At 39.5% G+C, this 12878-nt stretch overlaps 1 protein-coding gene across 1 annotated transcript; it reads right to left on the bottom strand.

Moving 5' to 3' along the window:
• Window positions 1-561: 561 nt before the first annotated feature.
• On the bottom strand, window positions 562-12502 carry LOC146579118 (butyrophilin-like protein 9). The gene is made up of 11 exons (XM_085261258.1): window positions 12420-12502; window positions 7459-7463; window positions 6793-7134; window positions 6158-6451; window positions 5940-6065; window positions 5566-5684; window positions 3441-3557; window positions 3012-3107; window positions 2508-2666; window positions 920-1027; window positions 562-825 (listed from the first exon to the last, which is right to left on the bottom strand). Exons 1-11 carry the CDS (start codon window positions 12500-12502, stop codon window positions 673-675), a joined length of 1602 nt encoding a protein of 533 aa, XP_085117384.1. The 3' UTR covers window positions 562-672.
• Between the last annotated feature and the right edge of the window lie 376 nt (window positions 12503-12878).

Here is a 12878-nt window from a genome sequence, read left to right as displayed (position 1 = left end):
TAACAAGATCCTTACTCTGGACGGCATTGTCTTGAGCCGTCTGTTGTAGTGATTTGGCAAATTATAAGTAAAATTAAGGCACACAACCCCATCGCACAACATCAACATATATTTATATACAAAATAAAAATGCTTTTTTATGGAAAAGAATTGTAACTTCACATTTCATCACCAATTAGTTGGGTACGGGGTAAGGCCTCATCCTTATCCCGTAGTTATTCGTTTAATTTCTCAGGACCTTGGAAGAGTGTTAACTATACTAACTACAAAACACCTCCTGTTCTATAATCTGTGCTAAAGGATGAAAAACCAAAAATTACATCTGTAATGCAAATAGTCTAAACTAGGAAGTGGTCACTGTGACTTATGTTAAAAAATAATATTAATCACTTTTCCAAGTAAAATATAAAGAGAGATCTTGTTTTCAAGTTATCACTCATGCACCCTCAGCTTTAAAAAACACAGCAAAGTCTCATGTTTGTCCACATCGTGTGTCCACATTTGTGATGCACCTCTAAATAATAAAGACTCCTTTTTGAACATCTTTTTATTTACATATTTTTAATTCAATAAAACCACAAAATTTTTAACTGACATAAAATAATATGAAATATATAAAATGTAATAATGCTCTTATTTAATTTATCCCTCAGAAAAGTTACTCTGATTATTTTAAATGATCTTGTTTTTAAACAGCGTCTGTTCTTCTCCAGTGTTGCTGATGAGGTCGATCTTCACGTCGTCTCCAATGTTCCAGTTGACCATGTTCATCCACAGCAGGTCAGCATCAGTTTTAATTGGCTTAGAGACAGCATCTTGCCGTAACTGTAAATGTAACCAATAAAAAGGTCACAGATGTCCAAGCGAAAAGTAACAAAAGAGAGACTGAAAGAGAAAATCTAGTAACACAGAGACTCACAAGGAGTGTCTCTCCAGCTTTCAGTATAAAGTTTCCTTTAAATTCGTATGTGGCACTTTCTCTGTTGTTGATCTGTAGTTTTAACTTCCAACCTGACAAAAGTTTATTCTGTAAAAGGAAAACAAGAGAATAAAAAAGGGGGAAAATGAATGAGGCAATAATAAAGTTCAGTGTGTGTTAAATCCAAAGTGTTTATCAATGAGTGTGTTACGTCCACATAAGTGAAAAGGACCTTTTTAAAATATTTCTGAATACATGGAACATGTGGTTTGTGTTTAGGTAGTAGGGGAGACCGGGGATAGTTGTAACATTTTTGACATTTCTGTCTGTAAATTGAAGCTCTTTTAAGGTAGTGGATTCAAAATGTAATGCAAAGTATTTACATGTCTCTGCTATTAAATAAAGCAGCTATTTTCTCTGCAGCACAATTACCCATTGCATGGTATGGTCTCAAACACGAAGAGTGAAATGTTACAATTAACCCCATAGTCTGGGTTAGTTGTAACATATCCTGGGGTAAAATGTAACACAATGAAATAAGGGTACTAAAAAATATTAACATGTAATCTTTGTTTATTCAATACATGAATGCACTTACATCCATTTATGTAGCTGTGTGTGTGTGTGACTGAATGCAGAAATCTAGCTTTTGAACATATTCCAACCCCCCAAAAAAGACAAATTATGGAATTTTCTGCAACTGAATATTTCATTAATTTTGGTTGGTCTTCCTTGAGTTTGGCCTCATTGGCTCAGTGGGCATTATAACCTACAACTCTTGAACCAATTTTGAACATAACAATGAAGCTGAAAAAATGTAGTTGTTCACCAGCATCGCAATTCCATTACTTTTTATCCTGGCTTACCTTGGTGTGGTTTGCAAAGTGCTTCAGAAAGATGAGGAAATCTGTTTCTTGCACCCATCCTGATTTATTTCCACTACCAGTACTTCCTACTGGTCCATCTCTGACACAGAGGTCTGCATAATGTATGTGTGGGAACACAAACAGTGGAGGAATTGTGTTGCCAATGGCATTAACCGCATATACAAATGCGACCAGTGAACCTCTCTCTGCTGATGTCGTTGCCCCAACTTGTTTAATATAAGTTAAAGTAATAGTGTGATAAGTTTTAACATCTGCATTATTGTTACAACTAACCCAGACTGTTGCTGTTACAACTGACCCAGACTCCTATAGCCATGAACTAGCTAACATTACAGCCAACGGCTAAAACATTAGCACTAAAGACCTACACAGAATATATCCCCATAGACATACAAATAACATAATTTAGGTTTGATGAGTTTAACTGCAAAGCAGATAATGCTATTAAACATTGAAATAAAGTAGAAAAACTTACTTTTTGGCATACAAATTACTTTTTTTCATGTTAAATTGTCTGTGTTTGACAAAATGTGCTGATTTTTCACATGTGATAGCAGAACTGAGTTGGGCATGCACAGGATGAGTCACATCATTTGAAACTTAGCCCTGATTGGAGAAATTGGAAGTGTTACAACTGACCCACGTTACAACTATCCCCGGTCTCCCCTACTCATTGTTCATCAGCATGCAAGCAGCAGTACCTCACTGGAAGTGTTTTTCAGACAGATATAGTCGCCATTTCTATCGACCTCGACCACAGTGATGTCACCTGTCTTTGAGCTGTGATTGGCTGAGCCGCTCTTATTCTGTTCCTCAAAACTGGTCTGAGATTTCTCAGGAGGTGGTTTGCTTGTGTCTGGCTGAGAGAGAGACAACATAAGCAGATTAGTGTGTGCGAGAGGGAGAGATGGACAAGATATTTTAGCCTATGAGAAACAGTGTTTGCTAAGCGCAGTGAAAATATTTTGAACATTTAAAAAAATTCGATCTCCAGTTTTTCAAGAGTATTTGTCTGTGTTTTTAATATAAATCTGTTTTTACACACTGAGTTTGGGTTTTTGTTTTCTTTTTAAGCATTAATAAAGTGTAAAATACATGTAAATGTGCTGCATGTTTGTTTGTTTATGGTTGAGGACAGAGCGAGGTCCCAGTAAATAAATGTGTTTGTCCTGAAGTGTTCAAAACAACAGTCTGTGTGTGTTTACTTCTTTCTTCATGTTGCTGATCTCTGCATCTTTCTTCTCCAGTTGTCGATGTTCCTCCTTCAGCTTCTCCTCAGCTGCATGTTGGTTTTTCTCACACTAACAGACAAACAGATCAACACAACGGTTTAGCCTTAACTTTACTATGGGTGTGGTCGAACAGTGAGTGCTGCTGTCATTAGGAACATGAATGTTTCCAGCTGTAGCACATTGTGTCTGTTGTTTGGCAGTGTGTTTGTTCATCACTCATTTCAATGGATAATAAATCTGCTTTTGCCCGACTGGAGTTTGGATTACTTTCTTTTGAGGACAAAATGGAAACTAATGCATACATGTAAATCTGTGCATTTGTTTGTTAGTGTTAGGATAAGGTTTCTGTTAATGAATATGAGTCAACATAATGGAAATGTGGATGTTTATCTGTGTGTTTACTTCTTTCTTCATGTTGCTGATCTCTGCATCTTTCTTCTCCAGTTGTCGATGAGCCACTTTCAGTTTTTCATCTGCCTCCTTCAGCTTCTCCTCAGCTGCATGTTGGTTTTTCTCACGCTAACAGACAAACAGATCATCACAACGGTTTAGCCTTAACTTAACTATGGGTGTGGTCGAACAGTGAGTGCTGCTGTCATTAGGAACATGAATGTTTCCAGCTGTAGCACATTGTGTCTGTTGTTTGGCAGTGTGTTTGTTCATCACTCATTTCAATGGATAATAAATCTGCTTTTGCCCGTGTTGCGGGAATTGCCGTCTTGTGTGTGACTGGGTGCAGTAAGGAGTGTATGTGATGTGTGTGTGAGCATGCGCGTGAAGGAAACGCGGGGAGCGAAAGAAGAAAAAGAGAGAGAGTGTGTCATGGGTAGAGAGGGCGACCGGGAGCAGCGTTCTAACGGGCTACAGCCTATGCAGTGTGTTTTTCGAAGTGTGCAGTACGGCTATTAAAGCCTCATCTCTTCAGTACTCTCCGGTGCCTCGGCTGATTTCTGTCTGCCTCACTACTCCACAAAAGTGAAGGGAGTTAACCCCGAAGGAGGACAAACTTCGGCCCTGGAGGAAGCAGCTCCCCTCGCGTCTCCCAACCAAGGTCAGGGGACTGACGGCGAGGAATGGTTAACAACCGACTGGAGTTTGGATTACTTTCTTTTGAGGACATTTTTTGCATTTTTTAAATGTTTTACTCATGCTCATATTTTTGTTTTATAACATCTTAAAGACATTTAAGGTTTCTTCTGAATTTTATTTTTTCTTCTGATAATTTGATATTATTGCATTTCTATCTTCACTGTGAGCGTGGCCATAGGGGGAATGATGTCAATCATTAGGAACATAAATGTTTTCAGTGGTTACTGCAGGCAGCCTTTAATTTAGTTGTAGCATATTATCTGTATTTGTCTTTGGTTTGGTTTGTTCACTTATTTTGCATGAGTTTAGGTTTCTGGTTTCTTTTGAGGTGAAGCATTACAAAAATGAATAGAGGCTTTTTTTTGGAAATGGGTCAACTTTGTCTTGACGCGGTGAAATTGTGTTTCCTTGTTTCTTCGGCTCACTGAACTCTCCATCCTTCTTCCTCAGATTGTAATTCAGTTTTTCATTGGCCCTCTTAAATGTCTCGTCATCTGGATGTTGGTTTTGCTCAAGCTGACAGACAAACATATATTAACACAAATGTGAGACTGGACAAAACTATCTGGACTGTTAAACCATAGCAGTCTGAAAACCATTGAGGCACTTGTGTTTTGTTTCAAATCTCTCTTTCTTAAAAGAGCTCGCACAGAGAATCTGACCTCTAACTGACCCTAAACTAAGGTAACTGTATATGAGAGCAAGAATAAAATATTAAAATCAAGCTGAAGACTGACTGAATTAATTTTATTATCTCTCATCTATAAAGTGTCAGTGCTTTTATCAAATGTTCTCTTTAGCTTATGACAAAATATGCAAACTTTAACAGTTTTCATTTAAGAAATTAACAGTATGAACCCAGGACTGTGTTGTTGCAACTATGCTAACCACCATCCTGCCTCTATAGCTTAAACATGTTAACATTATGTAAGGTTTTTAATTTAAAAGTGAATACATGTGATTTTAGTTGTATCTTTTGTGGATTTGTGGAAATATGGCTTTTTAGTTACAGAAGAACTCTGGACTCTTCTTCATGAGAAACTGTGGAGATTAAGAGTGATCAGTTGCTGAGTTTTGGGAAGTGCTCCAGACTTAGAGAAAATATAAAAAGTTCTGTTGTGAGATCCTGCATAACAAACTGCACAATGACACATGACAAAACAAAAGATGTGAATATCAGGACGGCAGAAAAATATCATCTATTCTTATATCAGAAGATGGTAACTATTTCTCTGTCATGTATAATTGCTCTAAAATATTTATTTCACTGTTAGCTAACCCTGGACATGCTATTCATATATTCTTTTTATTTGTGCCATTTTCATTTTCTCTCTTTTCTTTCCACTCACACTCTTTCTTCCCCATATACATGTAATATCCTGATTATTTTTCAAAATTTTCTCTGTTCATTTTCTTGTGTTTCGTTCATATCACTCACTGCAACGATGTCCTGTGACATGAGCTTATCTTGCTCTTGGTCTCTTTCAGTTTTGTCACTTTCAGGGCGGTTTGCTGTTTCTTGTTCTTTACATGCATCACAGTGAGCTCTCCTGACATCTGTTAAAAGCATAGACAAGATTACAATACGATGTTCTCTTGAGCTAAAATGATAACACAGCATATAATCATCTCATTTTAAACTAAATTATGAAGTGCGTATATTATGCCTTATCTCATAACACACAATGATGTTTAGCTGCTTATAAAAAATAAGTGTAATTTACACAAATGTGTCTTTCTGTTGCTTCAAAACTTGTTAGAATAACTTGAGATATTAATTTAGACAGCATGGTGAATCAATTTGTGTCTTACTTGTTTTGTTTTGTCTCCAGATGAAAAAGACTCCAATCAAAATCAAGATGATGCTTACAGCCAAACTAACAGCCAAACCAATAACAATGGGAGCAGCAGAACTGGATGTGAGCTCAAAGAATTCATCTGAAACAATAAACACAGAATTACATGTTATTTCAACAGATTTTGATTTAGGCTGAATTAAGCATATCATACATTTTATAAACGATATTTACCTGGAACATGTTTGTGTGTCTCTCTGCTCTTGCTGATTTGCTTCTGTTGGACTCTGCAGGTGATGTTGTTGCTGTGTCTCTTCTCCACAGTCACTCTGCTGCTGGCAGTATAGAGGTCATCAGGACCTCTGAGGGTCTCTGTAGGTCCAGCAGAGAGGAGGTTTCCCTCAGCGTCCAACCACAGCAGCTCAGGCTCTGGATACCAGCCTGCAGACTCACACTGTAACACCACTCCTCCTCTATTTTCGCCACTTCCCGATAAACTGATGAGAAGTGACCTGGCAGCATGTGATGCTGAGTAAAATGAAGAGTTTAGAAAAGTTCTTAGTGGGTGAAAAAACACATATTATGGACAGTAATTCCCAATTATTAAATTATTATTATTAAAAAATTCTGATGCATTTGGTGTGTTGTTTTTTCTAATGTTAATCATGAATAATAACATAATTCTAAATTAATAAACATTTCTGTGATAAAATATTTCCTCAACCTACAGAAATATGAACTTTCACTGGAACTAAATATGAAAATCTCACCATTTGCTCCTCATTGACAGTTCTACCAAAATCCTGTTGGCTGGATTTATGATTTATATCATATCATAATCCATGAACATATGACGTGTATCTACTTACCAACCACAAGCTTAACAAAAGATTTTTTCTCCATTAAAGGAATGTGACATTCATATGTTCCTTCATCAGAGAGTTTTACTTTGGAGAGTTTCAGTGAAATGTTTCCACGCTTCAGTTCATTGATGAACAGTGATGTTCTTCCCCTGTATGAAGGATTTCTTGTATTCACCAGATCCTGACCGGATCGCCACACATGGACAAATCTTGGGTTCAAGTCAGATCTTGTCCACTCCAATATCTCAGCTGTCACATCCTCTGCAGGCTCCACGTGACACGGTAAAATAACATCATCATCAACTAATGCAACTACTGGCTGATGTGGACCAACCACCTGAGACTCCGCTGTAGACAGGAGGAAAAACAAAGAACGAAAGAAAGATGTGTTTATTAATTTTTGTAGCCAGTTTGAATGCATATATATATATATAAAAAAAACACCCAGCACGCCCCTGCGGGCGGTTTATCCTTCAAGCTCGGGTCCTCTACCAGAGGCCTGGGAGCTTGAGGGTCCTGCGCAGTATCTTAGCTGTTCCCAGGACTGCGCTCTTCTGGACAGAGATCTCCAATGTTATTCCCGGGATCTGCTGGAGCCACTCGCCTAGCTTGGGAGTCACCGCACCTAGTGCTCCGATTACCACGGGGACCACCGTCACCTTCGCCCTCCACATCTTCTCGAGCTCTTCTCTGAGCCCTTGGTATTTCTCCAGCTTCTCGTGTTCCTTCTTCCTGATATTGCTGTCATTCGGAACCGCTACATCGATCACTACGGCAGTCTTCTTCTGTTTGTCTACCACCACTATGTCCGGTTGGTTAGCCACCACCATTTTGTCCGTCTGTATCTGGAAGTCCCACAGGATCTTAGCTCGGTCATTCTCCACCACCCTTGGAGGCATCTCCCATTTTGACCTCGGGACTTCCAGGTTATACTCGGCACAGATGTTCCTGTACACTATGCCGGCCACTTGGTTATGGCGTTCCATGTATGCCTTGCCTGCTAGCATCTTGCACCCTGCTGTTATGTGCTGGATTGTCTCTGGGGCATCTTTACACAGCCTGCACCTGGGGTCTTGCCTGGTGTGATAGACCCCAGCCTCTATGGATCTTGTACTCAGAGCTTGTTCTTGTGCTGCCATGATTAGTGCCTCTGTGCTGTCTTTCAGTCCAGCTTTGTCCAGCCACTGGTAGGATTTCTGGATATCAGCCACCTCCTCTATCTGCCGGTGGTACATACCGTGCAGGGGCCTGTCCTTCCATGATGGTTCCTCGTCTCCCTCCTCTTTCTTGGGTTTCTGCTGCCTGAGGTATTCACTGAGCACTCGGTCAGTTGGGGCCATCTTCCCAATGTATTCTTGGATGTTCGTTGTCTCATCCTGGACTGTGGTGCTGACACTCACCAGTCCCCGGCCCCCTTCCTTCCGCTTAGCGTACAGCCTCAGGGTGCTGGACTTGGGGTGAAACCCTCCATGAATGGTAAGGAGCTTTCTTGTCTTTATGTCAGTGGCTTCTATCTCCTCCTCTGGCCAGCCTATTACCCCAGCAGGGTACCTGATCACGGGCAGGGCGTACGTGTTGATGGCCCGGATCTCGTTCTTACCATTCAGCTGACTCCTCAGGACTTGCCTGACCCTCTGCAGGTACTTGGTGGTTGCAGCCTTTCTAGCGGCCTCTTCATGGCCGCTAACTGTCCTCTATGTCTGCAATGTTGCCTTCTGGTAGTTCAATCCCCTCAGTTCTGACTACCTTCCCTCTCTTTGTTACCATCCGACTACACTTCTCCAGTCCGAACGACATTCCAATGTCATTGCTGTATAGCCTGGTAGTGTGGATCAGTGAATCGATGTCTCGTTCACTCTTGGCATACAGCTTGATGTCATCCATGTACAGGAGGTGGCTGACAACTGCTCCGTTCCGTAGTCGGTATCCGTAGCCAGTATCCGTAGCCAGTCTTGTTAATGATCTCACTGAGGGGGTTCAGGCCTATGCAGAACAGCAGTGGGGACAGAGCATCTCCTTGGTAGATCCCGCACTTGATGGTGACTTGTGCTATGGGCTTGGAGTTGGCCTCTAGTGTTGTACGCCACATCCCCATTGAGTTCCTGATGAAGGCTGTTAGGGTCCCATTGATCTTGTACAATTCTAGGCATTCCAGTATCCAGCTGTGGGGCATTGAGTCATAGGCCTTCTTGTAATCAATCCAGGCAGTGGACAGGTTGGTCAGTCTGGTCTTGTAGTCTCGGCTGACTGTTCTGTCTACCAGTAGCTGGTGTTTTGTACCTCGTCAATCTCTAGCTGTGAGAGCAGTCCCTTCTTTCGAATGTTGGAACACTGAGCTACTAGTTGTTTCGCCGTCATTGTGGATGTTGGGTATCGAAGAATCCATAGGTCCGTCATCCTATTCATGTAGCCCCTTCCGCTAGGGTTACTTGCGTAGTAGCATTCCAACAACGCCCTGTTTTCATCTCTTGCCCACCGATGCCTTCTTGTTCCAGTAGCCCACTTGTCGTCAGGGTGCCCTGGTTCCTCAACAACTGACGCGGACCTTGTTGATCCGGGCGATGTCCGAGCCGGCATGCCTTCATATTTATCTGTCTCGCTCATGTCTGCGGTAGGCTCGCTTAGCATAGGGGGTCTAGCCTTAGGACCCTTACTGGATACAGACGCCCCAGGCAGGAATCGAACTTGCGATCCTGGGTTCCAAAGGCGTGTATATGGGCTCAAAATGTGGTCATAAATATTTTGTACTTGTAAAAAAGATTTGTATGTGTAAAAAAGATTTGTGTGTGCGTAAAAAAGATTTGTATGTGTAAAAAGAATTTGTGTGTGCGTAAAAAAGATTTGTATGTGTAAAAAAGATTTGTATGTGTAAAAAAGATTTGTGTGTGCGTAAAAAAAGATTTGTATGTGTAAAAAAGATTTGTGTGTGTGTAAAAAAGATTTGTGTGTGGACTTAGAAAAAAAACCCCTGCAAGTTACAAGTACGGATTTTGACCCTATTTTTCTTCCTTTCATCTGATTGGTCAATGTCATGTCAATCACAAATGTAACAATCCAATCAGAGAACAGATGGGTTTGGCTGTCGGAGGGGCGCTTTTTTGAACTGCAGGTCCTTGAAGGGTGATACAGTTTGAAGCTGGAGGATCGCTATATAAATATCCGATAGCAGCTAGGTCCCCTAACTTTCAGTAGCTGTTGAAAGGAAAAAGTTGTGGTATGTCAGTGGTTAGAAATACCATTATTACTTTAGGATTAGTTTAACACAAAGTCAGGGCTGACCCAGGACCATTGCTGTGAGTCACAGTGCGCAGCATAAAAGCCCTTTCACATCGGACGCAGGATGTGCTGCTAATGCTAACTGCTAACTAAAAGCAAAGGATCCAGAATTTGTTGCGCTGGCTGCTGGGCTCTGTGGGTTTTTTCAGCAGCTCTACCTGTACTAGATGCACCTGCTCCTTGTCTTTTCTATCTCTGACTTTATGTCCTCTACAAGAGTTTGTTTTTTTTTGCTGGTTTTTCAAATGTTCAATAAAAACATGTATGCTAATTCATAACGAAGAAAGCTTTGTAATGAAGACTGTCATTTCCAAAACACTGCCCGCCCCCACCCCGCGGTCCGCAGCGCTGTTGAAAAGGCTGTGGAAGTCCCTGTATTAAACACATAGACCTGTGACACAAAAATCACCAAACTCAGACGACCACAGACTGTTTTCCTTCGTGGTGATGAAGGAAAACGCTGGGTTGGCATGTAAAAGGGCATTTGTTCCCTTCAAAGACCAGCAGTTCAAAAAAAGCGCCCCTCGACAGCCAAACCCATCTGTTCTCTGATTGGATTGTTACATTTGTGATTGACATGACATTGACCAATCAGATGAAAGGAAGAAAAATAGGGTCAAAATCCGTACTTGTAACTTGCAGGGGTTTTTTTTCTAAGTCCACACACAAATCTATTTTATGCACACAAATCTTTTTTACACATACAAATCTTTTTTACGCACACACAAATCTTTTTTACACATACAAATCTTTTTTACGCACACACAAATTCTTTTTACACATACAAATCTTTTTTACGCACACACAAATTCTTTTTACACATACAAATCTTTTTTACGCACACACAAATCTTTTTTACACATACAAATCTTTTTTACGCACACACAAATTCTTTTTACACATACAAATATTTTTTACGCACACACAAATTCTTTTTACACATACAAATCTTTTTTACGCACTCACAAATCTTTTTTACACATACAAATCTTTTTTACGCACACACAAATTCTTTTTACACATACAAATCTTTTTTACAAGTACAAAATATTTATGACCACATTTTGAGCCCATACGTGTAGTCTAACCACTACGCTATCCAGCTGCGTCGCTATCCAACCATATATATATATATATAGTTAAAGATGCTATTCAGCATTTTCTTTCTCTTTTTAAAAACTATGAAGAGGATAAAAATATTAAAAACATGTTTCACTAAAGAATAAAATAAACACTTGCAGGCAGGCAACAAATCATGAAAATCAAAATATGAACTACTGTTTGTACCAAATGTAACATATTTACTGTTTTGTTTATATACACTGTAAAAAAATATTATGCAAGCAACATCAAGCTTACCTCTATTTACAGTTTTTTACAGCCGCTAGGACACATGTCTCAATACTTAGGTCACTTTTGCAAAACTCTTCACACAATCCTCCTAACTGACCGTCAGCTTGGCAAAACAGTTCATTTCACATTCAAAATGCACTACAACTACCAAAACACTTTATTCAGGTCTCAAATAAACTCATTCTTCCAGAACACTAGCAAAGGTTGACAGCCGACAAACACACTTTGTCACCCACAAAACAATGACCTAAAAAACACTAACAACATGTAGCATTACACAGTGTTTTCTTGTGTAAAACAAGGACACATCTCTGTTTATAATTTCAATATATGTTACTGGAATGAATCAGACATCATGCAGAATTCGTTAATATTTGTTTATGTATTTTTATTTTTTTGCACTAAGTAATCCCAAAATACAAGAATTTGTATACACACCATCCACTGATACACATACAATAGTAATGCTAATCTACTCGGTCTCCTCCATTTGGCCACAGGTTCTCATCCACATCACATCTTATGTCATCTAGGGCAACACACCTAGGAAAGAATCTTCTGGCTGCCAGAATTGAAGGAGTTGAAAAATTGAAGGAGTAACAACTGTGTAGATGTTCATCTACAATGAGAATCAGCTGTGGCTGGTTAAACTGCATTTTTAGATTTAAAATATGTTTCAATAAAATATTGCTGTTGGATTTTGCTGTCTTTTCAAGTTTTGCATTGTGTTATTGTTTTGGCCATAAGTTTAACAGTTTTGAAAACAGTATGTAAGCACATGCAAAATGTCCTGTACGTACAAAGATTTTTGGCAGTTGTTGTGTCTGAGTGAGAAGATGATTCATGAAATTTGAGAGATGTAGTCATTGAATGCATTTTGTGCCAAAACAATGATAACTGGTCCTCAGTTTAGCCCACATAGACTTCTGTTGTGCTCACTGTGTGAGGAGTTTTGCAAACGTGACCTAAGTATTGAGAAATGTGTCCTAGCGTCTGTAAAAAACTGTAAGTGTATTAGTAGATGGAAAACCAAAATACTGAAGACTTTAAGTGGAGAAAGGGAGAGCACATCTATCTGTGGAAGCATCTTCCTCTGAAAATACATCAGTGATACAAGTGTGGCTGCAAGAGGTAATAGAAATAATAAGAATTTGTTTATTTCATATCTAAAATCAACTTATTCAAGATTAAAAACATATTTTACATGTTTAATATGTTTTAATATGTTAAGTACTGTCATGAGGTCATCAACATGCACTTAGCACTATTGTGTTCCATTAACTCCAGAGTTAAGACACCAGACATTTTGCTATTGATTAAAGTGGACACATTACTTTACCATGGTGCTAAATTGCAGCTTAGGGAATAACTTTTGGTCAGTGACATCTTTATCTTTGAGGTGAACTCTGCTGCTGATTGTTTTGATTGTGTAATGGGCTGCAAAGAAAGCTTAGCTATCAGAT

The sequence above is a fragment of the Mchenga conophoros genome, linkage group LG3, assembly GCF_057382185.1.
Source record: "Mchenga conophoros isolate Kocher_MC1m ecotype Shallow Benthic linkage group LG3, M_conophoros_male_GT1.1, whole genome shotgun sequence".
Taxonomy (NCBI): Eukaryota; Metazoa; Chordata; class Actinopteri; order Cichliformes; family Cichlidae; genus Mchenga; species Mchenga conophoros.
The sequence above is the reverse complement of the archived record's forward strand: the minus strand, read 5'-3'. Positions and strand labels throughout refer to the sequence as shown.

Bases quoted from the DNA above. Each gene is read 5' to 3' on its own strand.
- LOC146579118 (XM_085261258.1), bottom strand. From the start codon at position 12,502: ATGCTTCCACAGATAGATGTGCTCTCCCTTTCTCCACTTAAAGTCTTC. The intron at 3,558-5,565 runs GTGAGTGATATG...TTTGTCTGTTAG, and splicing joins TGTCACAGGACATCGTTGCA to CGTGAGAAAAACCAACATGC. The intron at 1,028-2,507 runs GTACTGCTGCTT...TTCCTTTTACAG, and splicing joins TGAAAAACACTTCCAGTGAG to AATAAACTTTTGTCAGGTTG.